The sequence below is a fragment of the Callionymus lyra genome, chromosome 2, assembly GCF_982586985.1.
Source record: "Callionymus lyra chromosome 2, fCalLyr1.hap1.1, whole genome shotgun sequence".
NCBI lineage: Eukaryota > Metazoa > Chordata > Actinopteri > Syngnathiformes > Callionymidae > Callionymus > Callionymus lyra.
Window position 1 is genome coordinate 44,541,689 of NC_141819.1, and position 18,042 is coordinate 44,559,730.

The following is an 18,042-nucleotide window of genomic DNA, read 5'->3' on the forward strand; positions in this document are numbered from 1 at the left end:
ACTATGACATTGGCAACCGGGAGCTCCTGGCGGTGGTGGCGGCACTTCAGGAGTGGAGGCATTGGCTGGAGGGCTCAGAGGTACCCTTTCTGGTTTTAACGGATCATAGGAACTTACTCTACTTACAGGAGGCCAGGCGCCTGAACTCCCGCCAGGCCCGTTGGGCCCTGTTTCTGGGCCGATTTGACTTTTCCCTGACTTACCGCCCGGGAGGTAAGACCGTTAAGCCTGATGCCTTATCCCGACAGTTTGCTCCTTCCCAGGAGGGTCTGGCGGATGAGACCATACTCCCTAAGCGGTGTTTCATTAGGGCGGCCAGCTGGGATATAGAGAGGGTAGTTCAGGAGGCTCAGGAGAGTGACCCAGGACCTAGCTCTGGACCGGCTGATAGACTCTTTGTTCCGCAGCCAGCTCGTGCCCAGGTGCTTCAGTGGGGGCACAACCACAGGGTAGCGTGTCACCCGGGCGTTTCGAGGACACTTTCGTTTCTCAGACAGAGATTCTGGTGGCCGGAGATGGCACGCGACGTCAAGGAGTTTGTGGCTGCATGTGCCACGTGTGCTCGCGGAAAGTCCTCTCGTCGCCCCCCCGCTGGACTCCTTCAACCCTTACCTGTGCCGAGTCGCCCCTGGTCGCACATCTCCGTGGACTTCGTCACCGGTCTTCCTCCATCCATGGGTAGGACAGTAATCCTTACGGTAGTGGACCGCTTTTCCAAGATGGTTCACTTCATTCCCCTGATCAAGTTACCGTCCGCATTGGAGACAGCGGACCTGCTGGTCCTACACGTTTTCAGACTCCATGGCATCCCGGTGGACATCGTCTCGGATCGTGGACCCCAGTTCTCCTCGCAAGTCTGGAGAGCATTCTGCAGATCCCTGGGGGCTAAGGTTAGCCTTTCGTCAGGCTACCATCCGCAGAGCAACGGACAGACGGAACGGGCCAACCAGGACCTGGAATCAGCACTACGCTGCGTGTCGGCTCGTCACCCTGCCTCCTGGTGTCAGCACATCCCCTGGGTGGAGTATTCTCACAACTCCCTGACGTCATCTGCCACTGGGAGGTCACCATTCATGGCGGCTTACGGGTATCAACCACCTCTCTTCCCCTCTCAGGAGAGGGAGGCAGCGGTTCCCTCAGTTCGGGCCCACCTACGACGTTGTCGGTCTGTCTGGCACCAGACCAGGGCGGCCTTGTCCTGCACCGCCACAAGGAATCGACGTCTCGCTGACAAGCACTGTGTGCCAGCGCCAAGGTACTCACCTGGCCAGAAGGTCTGGTTGTCCACCCGGGACCTCCCCCTTCCTGTGGAATCACGCAAGCTGTCTCCCAGGTTCGTGGGGCCTTTTGAGATCGAGAGGATCATAAATCCCACTGCCATGCGCCTCAAGCTCCCTCCGTCGCTCAAAGTCCACCCCACCTTCCACGTCTCTCTCCTGAAGCCTGTCACCACCAGTCCTCTCAGTGCGCCAGCCGAGCCTCCACCTCCTCCTCTCATCATTGACGATCACCCCGCGTACAGAGTCCACAAGATCCTGGAGGTTCGCCGCAGAGGTCGGGGCTTCCAGTACCTAGTGGACTGGGAGGGCTACGGTCCAGAGGAGCGCTCCTGGATCTCCCGCTCACTCATCCTGGACCTCTCCCTCCTCCGTGACTTTTACCGGGAGCACCCGGAAAGACCGGGTAGAACGCCTGGAGGCGCTACCTAGAGGGGGGGGGGTACTGTCATGTTTATGTTCCTTCCTGTTTTATTTTGAAGTTGTGTTTCCGTTTTGGTACGTGTCCTCTGTTTTGTCTTGACAGACGCTGGCAGGTGCGCGGCTGGGGATGATTGAATGGCGGGTTCTTCCCACAGATAAGGAGCATCTTTACCCGGAAGAACTCGCAAGAGTATTCAGTTTCTTGACCAGGTTGGCATCTCCGATCTTGCTCCGCGCTCGCATTCTTATGTACCGTCTTATGTACCATGAAAATGAGATGGACACGTTAATTCTTTCCTCCACGACTGTGTTGGACAGAAAGAGGCCACAACGCGACCCGCTCTGTGGTAATACTTTGGTCAGTGCCCGGCACATTATCATCCTGCCCCCTGCTGCTCAAAAAATAAAATAATACGCCTACCTTTGAAACATCATATTTTGACTCAGCCATAAGGCACATACATTTAACATGTAAATAAAAAAAGTAAAAATCAACATTGTGACAGCACACTGGGCTATCACACTGACAACACTGCCATTGTTGGATCAGGGACAACAGCGAGGAAGAGTACAGGAGTCTGATACATGACTTTGTGGTGGTCACAGTCTGTCTCTGCACCAGAGGAGTGTACTGTGACTGAAGGTGGACTTGGTTCCTGTTATTATTATTGTTGTTGTATAACATTAAAATATGTTACTATAATTAAGTGTGTTTTTTTTAACAGCTGATTTTGCATGGTTGAAAAAGTGTTCCCTGGTAGATAAAGAAATCCTTATAAGAAATGAGCAGAAATCCAAACCACCGCCGATTTTTTTTTATCAAGCACAGGAGAGCGCTGCCCCACACCCCATCACAAAGCTTTATGTCACAATTTGAAATCATCTTTATTGTTAATAATGTTCCTTGTTCCTCATCCTTATATTTCTAGGGTTAACACTATCCTGGTAATCACATCCAGCGCCTGGAACGCCAAACAAATGTCGTCAGCCACTGCTGATCACACTCACAAAATGGTCACTGGACTGAATGGATGTTGGGCTCAGAACAATAGACAATCAAGATCGTCCCTGACTTGAAAGAGGGAAGAGGTTGGGAAGCAAAGTGAATACATGTAAAATAAGGCCACAAGACTTTGTCACACACATGTCATTCATTTTATTTGTAATCCAAACCTGTTTGTTTTTCGCAATATTGCCCATGTACTTGTTGAGGAATAGATGTGAATGATTGAGCATAGCTCTGGGAGCATTTGAGAATCAACTGAAATTTGCCATAATGAAACAGCCCACTTAGATTTTAACTAAGAACTGGTGCTGTCATACAGGCCTTACAGAAACACATATACACACCCACTGACACACCCAAGTGACTATAAAGTAAAATATTACAACACATTTATAAATACATAATAATAAACAATATATACATATGAAATATTACAATGGTTTTCATCATTATCTTTGACCTGTTTTGACTAACATGGAAATGAAAAATGTTATATTACTGGATAAGGCACCTATCCCCTCAGTTCATTTTTGGGGATCCTTTAGATCGTCCAGTATAGGCTTCATATCTGTCCCGAGACACTTTGCATGGGACTTAAAGAGGTTTTCAATCCCAGAGTCTAATAGTTTTGCTGGTGTGCACAGCTGTACCCATAGTGCAATGGGGGTGTCTACACAAACACTAGTTTCCAATACAAGACCCTGTGGAAGTGGCCACTCTTCAGCTGTCCAGGTTGGTTTGAGCCCTGATTCTTCCTGAAAACATTTACAGATGTGTCTCACTCCTGCGGCCTCATCTTTTATTGAAACTAGGACTGTGGATGATCTGAGATAGTTTTCCAAAGGGATTCATGAGGTCTAGATCTTCCTCTGGTTGTTTTGTGCTCTGAGCCAGCTGGCTCTGAGTTGTTGGTGCTGGAGGGGAGTTACTATGACCCACAGTGCTGATCCTGGGAAGGAACCGTGCGAAAGCGGAGAGGCCTCTGTCTGGATTCTGCTGCCTGAGATGCTGGTTCCCAAGACTGAGCAAAACCTGGTGTTTATGGGAAGTGTAGATGTTATAGCCATCTGGTAAGATCTCCTCCTTGAAGATGCAGTCATCCTTTCCATAGAGTAGCTGTATGGGCAGGACAGACAGACAAAAGTGCAAGATTAGTATTTTTAATGTCCTGACATTTGAATCATTTTTAGGTTTATCAGCATCGTTGCAGTGTTTATTACAGCATCAAATAAATTAGGAGGTGAACTACTGACCTGGTTAGAAAAGTTAACTTGGTTCCAGATGAACTTGGAATAATGAAAGATGTTCACAAATGCTTTTCAAATGTTATCAAAAGCAGACACCATTCAGCATACATTGTTTTTCATGACCCTAAATTGTGCCCACCCCCCGGTTAATCAACTAAAGTTTATGGTCCAGCCCCTTTACTTACAGACTACATCTTATTAAGATATTATATTCATTCTTTAGTCCCATTAGGATAAGCCAATCATAGTAGATCGATACCTGTGACCACAATCAAAAGCAAAGATTCCCAGATGCTGACCAGGAATAATGAAGTCAAATAATATTTACTGGAAGTAATACAAACCTTGTTGGGGACCAAAACAATTCATGTAGTTAACGTAAAACATTTATATGTTTTAAAAAGCTTAGGATTGTATAAAGCTACTTGAGTGCAGCACATGGACAAAGGCCATGTAAAAAGGCAGTTCTTGGACGGATGTTTGTCTTGGCTGCAAAGCTAGTCAGAGGTCAAGGTTGTTGTTGCTGCGCTCTTCATTCAGCTTTTCTCTTCGCAAACATCCTATCCTGTACTACTGCGTGCAAAGGTTGACTAGATGATAGACTGAATGACTGACTGCTGTGCACACAACAGCTTATGAACATAAGTAGCTTTTAAAACATTAAAATGAGAAAATATTAAAATGTATTAAAAAAGTAAATTGCTAGCTGTAAAATACATTTGATCTGAAAGAGCAAAAAATTGTTTGATATTTGCAGGTTTAGAAAAGACCAAGTACATCTCGGTGTGTGATTCTATAATGAGTAAAGTCAGACACCAAACCTTAACCAGGATAAAGACAATACCCCAATAACCAGAACAATATTTATTTCACAGTTTTTAAATAAGGAAGCAGAATGTCAGCAAGCCCACTCTGGTTACCAAGCTAGTTGCCACTTAATAGTCCCACCCAGGGATCTAACCAGCAATGTTACAATATTGTATGGGTATCGTAAACAATTCAGAACAAGCAGATAATTCTGTTGCACTAAAGGTTTGTGTTTCCAGAATACACATTCTTGCCTATAAAGGAACTGCTATCAGAAAGAAAACCTGTTGGAAACCATTTTCTGTCAAGATAAAATTCAAATGCTGTTCCAGTCAATATTTCATCTACATCTATGTGCAGATAATTCCAGAAAATGTGTTAACAGCTTACATTGTTTTAAGTCACTTATTTGACAAAAAAAACGAATAAAACTGTATTTTTTTTTTTTTGACTGAATCATTTCTGTTTGAACATTGATTTGTTGTTTTGTTCTGCCATTAATACAGTTGCAGTTTATTGCACCCCTGTGACTTCAGATATATTTTATTTTTTCTGCTTGTCCAATCCCAGAGACACATATGCACACAAATATTATCGCTTCAAAAATAAAACAACACACATTAAAACAAAATCAAGCACATACGCAATCTAGCCAAGCCAATTCATCTCAAATATTTACAACACCAATACCATCGTTACACATTTTAGTATTTCTACATCCCCACACTTAAAGAGCTACTAATGTGAAATGTTTCAATAAGTCCCAAGATCTCAAGAAAAACAAAGTTTTTTCAATGAGTGATGCTCAAACTCATTTTCTAATGTAAATATATACAGTATATATATATAATTTAAAGAGATTTATTGCAAACAGACACATACTGATGAGAACAATAGATGTCCAAGATCAATTTTCTTAAATCCACAGAATGTGTTTTTTTGTCACTGCTTTTCATTACACTCCATAGAATTCTTAATAATGGTCTTAAGTTATTTATCACTTACCAACACAAAGTGTCAATTATTATGTGTACATGTGAGAATGAGTCAACAGCATCTGTCAATATATAAAAGTATTTTCATTTAAAGGTGTTCAGAAAAATGCTCAGAGAATAAAGACCTATGTAACTGCTGTTTAAATAGAAGTTTAATTCCTAGAATCAACACCAGACTCAAGTCTAAAATCTTGTAGTCTGACCTGAGCACAAGTTTACATTTTCATTTTTGCACTTTTTAACCTGTTTCTTTTGTATGTATTTAAAAGTGCTGACGAGTCAAATGGTAAATAGACTGTTGTTATATAATAGTTGACCATTGGCTGTTTTTTATAAGAAAATACAAAGGTTCACTGACACATTTGACTGTTTAAAATAAACCAAAAATATTTAAAGTAAAAGTTTAGATCTTCTATGTAATAATATTTAATGAAAGACAATCCTTTACGTAGCTTTTTTAAACAAATAACATGAGGCCAAGTCTAATCAACCATCAAATTTTTCTTACCGATGAGTACAGTCTCCCATTTGCCTCCATGCATAGGTATCTTGCAGCAGCAACTCCTTTGATGGCAACACAACCTGGACCCACTGGACGGATCTCCAACAGGCCTTGTTTCAGATGGTTCTTACAGTCAGTTTTTCATTCCTTTGTGCACATTGTCTGCCAACTTCACACTTACTGTACATATGTTGGTCTGCAGAGCCCTGGATCTCTCCATTTCTGCCCATCAGTAGATGCAGTCCTGCTCTGACTGCAAACAAGTGCCTGAGCCGGACCACCTGATCCCAGCCGTTAGAAATGTGTGGATCCTGATCCAAGAGTGGCATACAAAATCCAGCTGCGTAAAGACAACTCATAATACAAAATGTTGGTGGACGCATGGTTGTATAAATCTTGTGTGGAGACTCTATCAGGCTTTAAACATTGCTCTTATCTGCTGCTGATAACCCTCTTTCTCGAATACAGTTCTCAGAAGCAGACCATAACACACCCCTGCATGACATCCAACGACATGGTTGTTCTCCACTCCCCCTCTTTTGCTAGAGCAATATTTACTAAGCAGGACATGGCAGCAATGGCGGCATGTTGTTTCGTTGCTTTAGAGGAGTGTGTGTTGACCAGCATCACAAAAAAATGTCAAAAGCACATATAAATGCTGAAAAATAGGGAGTTGCTGGTTCATATTCAATGGTTTGAATAACTTTTGTGAGCTTAACTTAAGTCTCTCTGGTAATGTTTATTGGCAATGCAACTGTGTACTATGATGTTCAATCATTAATTTTTTCTAAACAAAGATATTAATTAAGATAACAACCATCTGTTCAAAGATCAGAAAATATACTTTTCTCTCAATAACAGAAAATAACTTGATAAATGATAAATAAAATAAAAACACCTATATAATTTAAACCATATTTGGATGCAATACTCCCTCATTCCACACGATGGCAACTCTGTCAAAAGAATTAGAAAATGCAGAATTGGAACTATCATTAACGCCCCCTTTCTTCATTAAAACATGGTTTAATGATACTTAATCCCTCCGTCAGTCATGTGACAGGACATAACGAAGCAGCCATACCATCCCAGATTTACAAGTTCACCACATATTAAATCGTTATGTCAAGTCAATTTATCACAATTCCTGGAATTCAGAACGTTACACTCCCATTCATTAAAAGTCACTCATACATCAGTCCAATTTTGTCAGATTAACTTTATCATCAATGTAATGTTCTGTCCACAATTTGATGATATTTACTTTTATGGTGTAGATATAGAAATCCCTTTGTTGTAGTATTTTATGATTTTATGATTTTGAATTAAGAATCATAAACAGACATTTGTATTATCAGGTGAAATTAGATATTAGATATAAGGATGCAATTCATTCTATAATGCTTAAAGACAGAATTGCATTGAAGTTCAAATTTACATTCCGGGTCACATAAGCCACTTTCCCATGCAGTACAATTTGTTTGTTGAAAAGAATAGTTCCTAACCAAAACCCTTGTGTTATCTCAGGGTCATAGTGACAACACAAGGGATATCTCAAACTCTTTTGTTTTCTGGCCTTCTGTTCACCTTGACCCGGTGATAACATGGTTAACATGGTCTAGTTCCCTTTCCAAAATAGACTAGTTTGGTCTCTCTCAAAGCATTTGATTTGTCATTTTAGAAAAATGTTTTGCTTTTACTGTTCAAGTTCAAACTCTGTTACATTTATATTGTTGCTGTTTATTACACTGGAATGACTCCTATACACTTCAAATCTATCTTAGCCCTTGGAATAAACATACAAGATCAATTGATTCTCATTCAGTGACACAACATTTTAAATTTGGGCTTATTTTTGCTTACTGTCTGCACTCATCTAAACCAGGGAGAAGTAGAAAAAGCAAAACGGCATTGGACCTGTTGCCATAGTGAATCATGTTTTGTTTTTCATTAAAAAGCATTTTTATATTATCATGCACGAATCACATTTGACTGAGGGTTAATTAAACTAACCTTTAACCCTTCTTTCTAGAATATGACAGGTCAGAGCTGAATCCTCCACGCTTCTGGTTTGAACACCAGGTTTGTTAAAACTGCTTCCTGAGAGAATCCTCAGGTGGCTCCACAGGTTACATTCTCATGAACCCACATTGACTTGCTTACACTTGCAGTTGCCCCGTGCACTTACAGAGGAGCTAATAAACCAAAAATCATAATAATATGATTTGAATTAGTTTTGGTGCTCCAACTAAAATCTGTGGAGCCAATATAGCCTGAAGGCTGACAGTTAAATAACTTTGGTGTAGTGTTACCTACAGCTCATGGTTAGCTCTTTTTCAGCCTGACCATTAATCTGGGAATGGAATCCAGACCAGAGACTCTTGCCCCAATTGCAGTAAGAAAAGCTGTCCGGACTGTGGGTTGACCGTGGGACACTGGCCAAGACTATTGCTGTTCTCTCACCGTAGAAACTATTTCAGTTCTCAGAAGATGTTTGTTGAACCAATGCTCCAGTACATGTTGGCCTAGCAAAAACCCTAACTCAAGTTTAACATTTTGAGCTGCTGCCCTAGAGCAGCAAAATCTCACTTTGGTCAAAATCTTTCGTTAAAGACAATCAATTATTGGAATACTGGGATTTGTGACAGGGAATCAGAGTCAGCCATTGTTTTATTAGATTGAACTGTGTGTTGGTCCAGATGAAAGTTTTTTTTTTTGGTTTCTTGAATGATTTTGTTGACAGATTTTAGATACGCACTCATCATCAAAACTGTCACACAGCATTTTAAATACACTCTTTCTCAAGAAGAAAAAGCCAGTATTGTTGTGAGGCAAAGACCCTTGGATGTCCTTCCAAGCAGCCTTCATTTTGAACGTTTGCCTGACACAAGTTGATAAAAGCAATTTAGTGAAACATGGATGATGCTCTACAAAATAATAAAGAAAAACAATTACTAATGGTTATTGTTTTTAGATAGCAAATCTAATTATATTGTGACCTTTCACAAATTTTGCTTTTGTGGTTTATTGTGCTGTCACTTTAACAAACTTCAATCATGTTTGACAGACAAGCCTCATTACTGACAAAGTTCCTCTTAGATTATTTCAACACATTTAGCATTTAAATATAAATTTTATATTTTACCTCTTAAAATTCATGTTTAAAAAAATTACTCTTTTGAACACATGGATATATTTTTGTTTGTTAGGGACACAATAACAAGTACGGATTTTCCGATTGATTTCCATTGAGAGAGTAGTGGTGCATTGGTTAGAGGCCGTTGGTTACATTCCAGTTTGAGGCAACTCTTGTGTTCCTTACAGGTCAGTTTACTCACTGATTCCAAAAAAGAAAGATAATATTACATATTATTCTCCATTGAGCCAACTTTTCACAAATATTGTAATTGCTCTGGTCTTTGTAATTATATACATAAAGGGAAAACCAATGACTAAAATATTATGTTAGCTTATTCCAACAAGTAGTTCAAGAGAAATGCAGCACAAAAAGAAACTCTGATGCTCCTACCATATGTACATGTGTAAAATGTAATCATTAAAACAACAATTGCACTTGTTCTTAACAAGTAGAATGTGGGAGAACGTTATTATTTGTCATAACGCAAAAATGAAGAAAGTAGTTTTAAATGATGATTTATTGTCAAAATATCTTACAGTGGATTTAAATAAGTGCATGGCACATACAGTTTCATCTTTCATGCTGCCGAATATAAAACTACAGGAAACTCATGAAAGAAATTCTGTATAAAAAATATTTGTAAAACCGCTTGACTTGACTTGATATATCATGACAGTCACAAAGAAAAACATCATCAAAAACATCACAGTCAACTTCCCTGATACATATGTATACATTTTATTTTCCGTGTAAAAAATGGATCTTGTCAATAAAGACCTACAAAATTCAATACAAAATAATCTCTGCTTGGTCATAGAAAAAAAAAAGAATCTAAAATAACTGCACAAGGTAAGGTTGTTAGGTCAGGACGAATATTCATTAAGAAAACTGTAACACCTTGTTATAAGATAAAAAACATTCTGTTTCTTCATTTTTTAAAACAATTTCACCTTATCACTGCAAAGTAGAGAAGAGAGGAGGTGGCAAGGCGTAAGTAAGACACTTGATAGCCGATGTCTGACCTGACCACCAGCTTTTATTTGAGACCATTGATCAATCTTGAGTACCTGGAAAAGACCCTGTCCCCCTGAATTATTTGCTATGAGTTTTACTTCTGAACACCACACGATAGAGTAGGAAATGCTGAAAGCTTTAACAGTAAAAATATGTTTTTTGACAATACTGCATAATGGAACTTGACAGTGAAGAAAGAAGACAAATTCAATCTGATACATTATTGATTATATTCAAGACTATAAATCCTTTGTAAGAAACTGAGTGAAACGGATATTGACACGGATGAGAAGTTTCAACAACAGTGGGATGGGACTTAAGACTTCCATTGACTGTCATTGACAAAATGGATCTGCCGCAGTCAGACCTGGACATGAACAGTCAAATGTGCAGCTGGAGTAGATGGACGTATCTGCGTCAGGGACCGAGGGGACTAATGCATTCGATGCAAAGCAGAAATACCAGAGTGCCAGCTGTGAGCAACAATCATTACCCCGATGGTCTCAGGCGTACATGATACAACCAACAGTCTCGATCTGTCTCAACATCAGAAAACTCTGGACAGTGGTCATAGCTTGAAGTCACGACACATTGCAAACTGCTGATTTGCATGATATTTGTTTGTCTGTCAGCATGTCTGCTAGGCTCGAGCACAGAAACCAAAGCTGCCCTGCTGATCTGTCAGCCCTACACAGGTGGAATGACCTATGAGCTCAGTTTGAATCCTAAATGTGCAGCTCAGACACACTACAGCGCTATACATTTTATTAGCCATCCCTTCCTGGGAGGGAACACCATTGCCATCAATATAAAGGTTATATTCACAAAACATGTACAGAAAATATAGGGTTACCAGCCCAAGCATATATTGAAGTGCAACAGCTGTCTGTGAATATTTCCCCCGTGATTATCCTTTCTAAAAGTAAATCAGGGGGTAAAGATAGCTGGAACGTGACAAGGCACAACTAGGACAACATGGCTTAAAGCTCTGCTCAGTTTCTCACAGAGGTGAAAAAGAAGGCAGGAAAGGACTCTGTTTTGTAGTTTGGGACTACGACTGCTGTCTTCTTCTTTATATCAATGTAGAATAGTAAGTAAGTCATTTATATTTGCAGAGCACTTTGTGAATGAAATTAAGAATTACATCACTATGTTTCTGAACTGACCTATTGCATGATTTGGTTAAAGGGCAACTATTGTTTTGATGCAAGTCTCTCTTAAATAGATTGTGGACCTCGATTGTACTTCAGTATGAGTCTGTTTGTGTAAAACTCTCTTTTCATTTAAATATTTACGTTAGAAAATGTGCTTAAGCCCCGCCCACTGAAAACACATCAAGGTTTGTCACTGCTGAAAGAGGAGTGAAGCCCATTATTATGTCATAATAGACTTCGCTCTCATAACCTCAGCCAGTAAGAACTATTACTTGTCAAGTAATAACTTAATAATAACTTCAAAACTTCATCATGATGAGATGGGTTTTCACATTTGTTGCCCTTTAACTAACTGACCAATCTAGCAATCTTTAGTTTAGTCTAGTTCATCTAGAATTTCTAAATCAATTGAATAATTTACAGCGTGACCAACAAGTGTAGTTATCCATGTCTTATCTGATAGATTCTGCTTTAGTATATGCTTGAACATTGGAAGAACATTCTCAAAAAGACAGTTTAGTGTTGGGTGAACCGCATAAACGTTGGATTCAGTTGGATGGATTTTGTCCGGCTAGATTAATTACCTTCATATGTTCACACCATATAATTCACTCTAGAGTTAAAACTACCATATCCATGTTCTAATCCAAATACTTGCTGTTTAGTATAATATAACTGTTTACACTTATTTGACTTTGAGTTCAAGAGTGAGCAGAAAATCAGAACAAAACTAAAAATAGGCTGCTACTGTCAAGGCGCCAGATTCTCTGTTACATTGTATGACATTGACCTTGCTGTTAAACTCCAAAATTACCTACTTAAAGAATAATGTCAAAGACGATGTCACTGTGCTGCGGCTCACTGATAGATGTGACTGAGATTGATGGCAGAAAAGTTCAAAGTTAACCCCCCATGGCAGGCCTAAAAACAGAACAGAGGAGGATGTTCATTGACCGTCCAGTCAATCTCTCTCCCTCGCTCTCTCACTAACAGTAAAACGATACTGCTTCAATTAGTCTGGCGGAGTGCAGCGCCGTCACCAACACCCTTAACACACAAAACACAGACTAGGACGCAACAGTGTTATATAGCTTGAAGTCATCAAGTAATGATATTCACTTTAAATAAAAGGTTGTTATTCAGAAGCTTCAAATAAATTATAAAAGAGGTACAAGTTTAGTGAGTTGCATTTTCACCCCACATTTACAAGGATTACAAAAACTTTTTAAAAAGAAAATACAAAACAGGCACAATGAAAACACTAATAAATAATAAGAGGAAAATGTCAAATTAAAAAGTCAAATATGAGAGACTTACAAAGGGCTCAGAGTGAAAGTGCATTTTGCCTTCTTGTCCATCTCCTTCCTGTCACGGCTATTTATGATGCCTCTAGATTCTTGGCAAGAAATGTGTCACTGTCATGGCAGGCGAGACTCGGTTTCCTCGTTTTGTCTTTCCGCTTTTGCTCAGGCCGATGAACATCCTAGGGAAGGTGGCCGACTCATAGGCGTTATAGTTGTTGGCGAGGAGCTTTTCTCTGAACTTACACTCGTGGTTGTAGTGTAACTGGCGGACAGAGAGAAAAGACAGATTATTATTTCAGGATGTTGATCGTTTAGTGAGTGCAAACAATGATGATAGAATTTTCGTTTACAAAAGGGGAATTGAAATTTCCCATTGTAAAATTGATTTCTATCAAACAATCATTCACAAGGCTATTGTATGGGACATTTTCAGGAGAAATAGAAAGTGAACTGATGAATGGTGCGACAGGGAAAGGTCTCGGGACGCCAGGCTGTGATTGTGTTGCAATCCTTTGTGACGGAGGAAGCATGAATTCAAAGATGGATTCGAGCTTTTGTCTTTTATTCTGGGAATGAGGACACACACAGTGACTTTTACGTATCACTCATCGCTTCACATTAAACTTGAATTTTGAAATGCTTCAACTTTGGACGAAGAACGACCAATTCTGGATTTATTTTATCATAATGCAAATTATTGTATGTCTTTATTTACATATTCACTTCATTTATCACCTTAAATGTCTCCCGCAAAGTCATGAACAACTTGATTCACACCTTTGATCTAATTTTTGATCGTTATTTCAAACAGTGTTTGGCTTCCCTCTTTCCAGTTTCTTTATTTTTCTGCTCATACCTGCTCAAAGGTGTACTCTAAGCACTAATTCCACACAGCACAAGGCTATTATTAAAAAAAAAATCCTTTTTGGAAGAAAAATGACATATATATATATATATATATATATATATATATATATATATATATATATACACACATATATATCTTGTTTACTTCCTTATGTGCTCCTGATCTGATCGCCCTGATTCTTGTCACCTGTGTCTTTATCAAACCTGATCCTCCTTCTCGTAAATAAATTATTTTTTTCATATTCTTGACAGATTAAATTAAATGAACTTGACTTCAATACACAAATTGTAATAAAGCAATCTATTCATATTTAAGAAAAAAAAAGACCTAAGTGACAGTTCACCATAAAATGTGCTTATTAATATCTTACTTACTTAGTTTCTTTTTCTTAGTATACCAGGGTGTTAAATGCGAAATGGAATGTGGGAGCATCAGTGTAAAATGTTATTAAACATTGTACTAATGAACAATGTTATTTATGTTCTTTATTATTCTTATTTATATCTTCAAGTTGACTTTGAGTGTCTCTGCCCGAGAAACAAAACCAAGACACCAAGTCACTGTCAACAAATCCAGAAGAAGGCCTTAATGCAGAAGAAGAAGCGAGTAGGATTAATGAAGACAGATGAGCTGAATTGGCAATGGAAATGACTTTTATTGACCTTTTGAAAACTCAAACTGAACAATGTACACTGTTATTGCTCCACTTTTCAACATGATATGCAAGCATTAGGTTAGCTTAGGTTAGGTTAGGTAGAACTTTATTGATCGAAATTGTTTTTTTTCCAATTAGACACAGCAATACAGCAATTATTCATAAAAAACAAACATATTAGGTCATCTCTGTTTTTGTTCCTCATTCAGGAAGACACAGTTTCACAGTTTTTTTTTATTAAAACATTGCTATATATCATTATGTATCTATCGATCTATTTAAGTTGAAGATGCTTCGATTTAAAGTGGGTGTGATAAGGAAAGACAATGTCCGAAATGAGCGTGTAAGAGAAACAACTTTTAAATATTTGGATTCTAAGTAAGTGAGACCAAACTCAGATGTGTTGTAAATTGAAGGACTGGCTAACAAACAAGAGTGGGCATCATTAAAAATGTGTGAAGCACGCAGATTAGTTTAGGTAGAGATGGTACCAATGTGGCAACCACTGAAGATAATTGCGGAATGAAAAATGATAACAACGGCCATTTGAAAGAGCATTGTTGAAGCCTTATATTGATCCGGTTCTAATCCATATGTATTTAAAGTTATCAAGAAAGTCAAAATGTATTTATTAAATGTTCTCCCTTGAACTTGATATTAGTATCAACATTTAGATTTGGGGGTTTATTCATGTAGTCACACTCACAGATCCGTAGAGCTTTCCTCGCCAGTTCATTGCAACAAAGAGACCACTGTGGACACCAAGTAGGGTGACCACTCCTCTCTCAACTGGAGAGATCTGCAGAAGACCTGGACACAGAAGACACATATTGAGTCAATAAGGCTACCATGAAGGTCATTGAAATATTCTAATCTAATGTGATTCCCACACCTGTTTATAGTGATCAATAGGACAACATTATGGCATGTGATGTAAACAGATTGGAAAAGATGATCCACACATAAATATTCTCAAATAAACAACTAAATATCCTCATTAAGGGACTTAAGTGATATGAAGATTTTGCAGGATTTGGATTTTGGATTTCTGTGAAGCTAGTGATTAGATGTGTAATGATGAAGACAATAGTCAGAGATTTAGTGTGACACTTTCCCTGGATTTAGTATCATGACTGGAAATAAACAGAGTTCCTGAAAAGCCTCCATAGTCACCTTTATTATTCTGGAATACTAGAATTCTCAACTGCCTGATAGGGGTATTAGACTTGTGTTCAGTAAATATACATTTGTTATTTTCTCTGTCTGAAAATCCCCATCATGGATATTCTCTCTGCCCTATCTTTAGATCACAGCTGTGGTTAAACACATCTACACACAGCAACACACAGAGAGCAGTGCATACATAAGTATACATCGAGGAGGATGAGCTCTCTATTCAATATGGGGCCAGCGGTGGAAATCATCTTTGGTCAAGCTATCAAAGATTGGGTTTTTCTCTTTAATAAAATCCAAAATGAAGTGGGTTAGAAAATCAATCTTTTTTTTCTGTGAGGATAAGAATAAACCTAAGTTGTAGGAATCCTACAAGAGGAATCCTACAATGTAACACATGATATTAAAAACAATTTCATGAAGTCAGAAAGCATATGAAAAACAATTGTAATGGGAAGCTGACTCAAATATTATGAATTTGCATTTGTTAAAATAAAAAAATATATATCATTTTTTACTATTTATATCTTTTTTTTTAAAATAATTTCAGAATTATAAATTAATTGTCCTTTAACTTAGTTATACTTAGTTATATTGTGATAAGCTATTTGAACTGTTCATTGTTTAAACTGATTTATTTTGTGTTTTCCAAATTAGAATGACATTTTCTCAGTGAATGGATATATTTCCATGTTAACTTTAACCGTTATTTATTTGTTATTATACTGTAATTTATATATATATATTTAAATGCATTTCTATGTATGTAAGAAACCATTTCCAAATTATTTTAAATACACGATTTTCTTCATAATTAATTTTTTTTTTAAATTCGGAAGATATTTTATATTTATATAATTATTGTGTTTCATTTAGATTCAATACAAATATAAGTATTTGGGTTTTCTAATCCATTTTCAGTCGCCGTAGGAATCCGTTATTTAAAATTAGAGCTTGGATTGTGTTCAATTGAACGTCGTTATATACGCACTTATTGCTATTTTTATTACATAATTGACCATTTAATAATGAACGAAAATCCAATAGCCACATATAAAGTGGAGTTATTCAAGTGTGTGATGTTGTTTATTTTAAAAAGCAATATGACAGTGAGGTCCGGACTCACTGTAGCGGTTCTCGCTGTGGACCCCGGCGATCCGCCCGTCCGGGGTCACCTGGATGTGGAAGCCGATCCCCACGTTACAGTAGAGTCTCCGCAGCCGCTTGATGCCCAGAAGGTAGTCCCTGTCCCGGCTCATCTCCTCCGGCCTCTCTCCCGGGAGACGGCTCAGGGAGCGCGAGAACAGGTTCTCCCATCGGTCCACCGTCCCGTTCATGAGGGGAGAAGACCCCACCAGCCGGGTCACCAGGGCCAGAACCAGAAGGGTCACCAGGGCTGACATGGAGCTCATGGCCGGCGAGGCTCGGCGCGAGGCCTCCCGGGGGATCCGTCTCCAGTGGAGGGTCAGGAAGAGAAAGCAGCGGCAGCAGCAGCGACGCGGTGCGCTGGACCTCATGCCCACTGAGTCCACATGGATCTGGATCTGCGTGAAAGCAGAGCAGCCATGCCTCTATATTTATACCTGGTCCCGGATTACATCACTGCTCACACTTAGACAGGTCCACGGCTGGTGGCTTCATTCACGCAGAATAATAGTGTTGTTATCAGGCATCATTGTAGTAAAAGTTGCTGCAGAAGATCAGGGCTGATGTATGGGAGGATGTCAACAAGGAAACACAGACAGGAGACACTTCTACAAACGAACAATAACAGGAAAAAACACGGGTCCAATTCAAGCACATGAAAATAAGTCCCAATGTAGAACTGTTGGAAGGAAATAAAGTGTTTATTCAACATCATTCCATGGGTATCATTTTTGTGATAAATCAAAATATACTGAACCAACAGAGGTGGAACGTTATTGCTGAGATTCAATTCCCTGGAATAACATAAGGCAGGTTTTCTTGTCCACAGCACCTGTCCCAGCTATAGAAAACTAATAATAAACCAAGTCCAGCAAAACTGTCCTTTTTCTATTGGAGAGTTTTTTTAGTTTTTTTATTTCTACAGGTAGAAAATGCAGATAATAGTTGAGGTTCAGCCAAGTGTTGTGTATGTATTCTCCACTTTCCACAAGAGATCCTCAATTTTTTTTTTATATATATATATATATATATATATATATATATATATATATATATATATATATATATATATATACATAATGCTTATACAACTCCCATCCCTTTCAATTAAGTTTTTGTTATTTTCATTAAAACCCATCTTGTGAACTAAATTGAACTTTAATCCTGCTTTTTATTGATCTTTACAAAAAACTTGTACACATACAATAACTTAAGTCTCGGGAAAGAAAACATCCTACATATTAACGATGACTGGAATGTGTTTATTGTCATTATTAATATTAACATTTGACCTAAAAAACAATATTTTCTACATATGCTAAAAAAAAAAGT

The 18,042-nt window shown here is 38.7% G+C and overlaps 2 protein-coding genes across 2 annotated transcripts; both read right to left on the minus strand.

The window, feature by feature from the left end:
- Positions 1-2,841: 2,841 nt before the first annotated feature.
- Positions 2,842-6,680, minus strand: fgf19 (fibroblast growth factor 19). Its single transcript, XM_087783131.1, has 3 exons — positions 6,439-6,680; positions 6,264-6,367; positions 2,842-3,822 (listed from the first exon to the last, which is right to left on the minus strand). The coding sequence occupies exons 1-3, from the start codon at positions 6,638-6,640 to the stop codon at positions 3,499-3,501; spliced, it is 630 nt and encodes a 209-aa protein (XP_087639257.1). The 5' UTR covers positions 6,641-6,680; the 3' UTR covers positions 2,842-3,498.
- A 6,244-nt stretch (positions 6,681-12,924) lies between these two features.
- Positions 12,925-16,976, minus strand: fgf4 (fibroblast growth factor 4). Its single transcript, XM_087783132.1, has 3 exons — positions 16,691-16,976; positions 15,098-15,201; positions 12,925-13,130 (listed from the first exon to the last, which is right to left on the minus strand). Exons 1-3 carry the CDS (start codon positions 16,974-16,976, stop codon positions 12,954-12,956), a joined length of 567 nt encoding a protein of 188 aa, XP_087639258.1. The 3' UTR covers positions 12,925-12,953.
- Between the last annotated feature and the right edge of the window lie 1,066 nt (positions 16,977-18,042).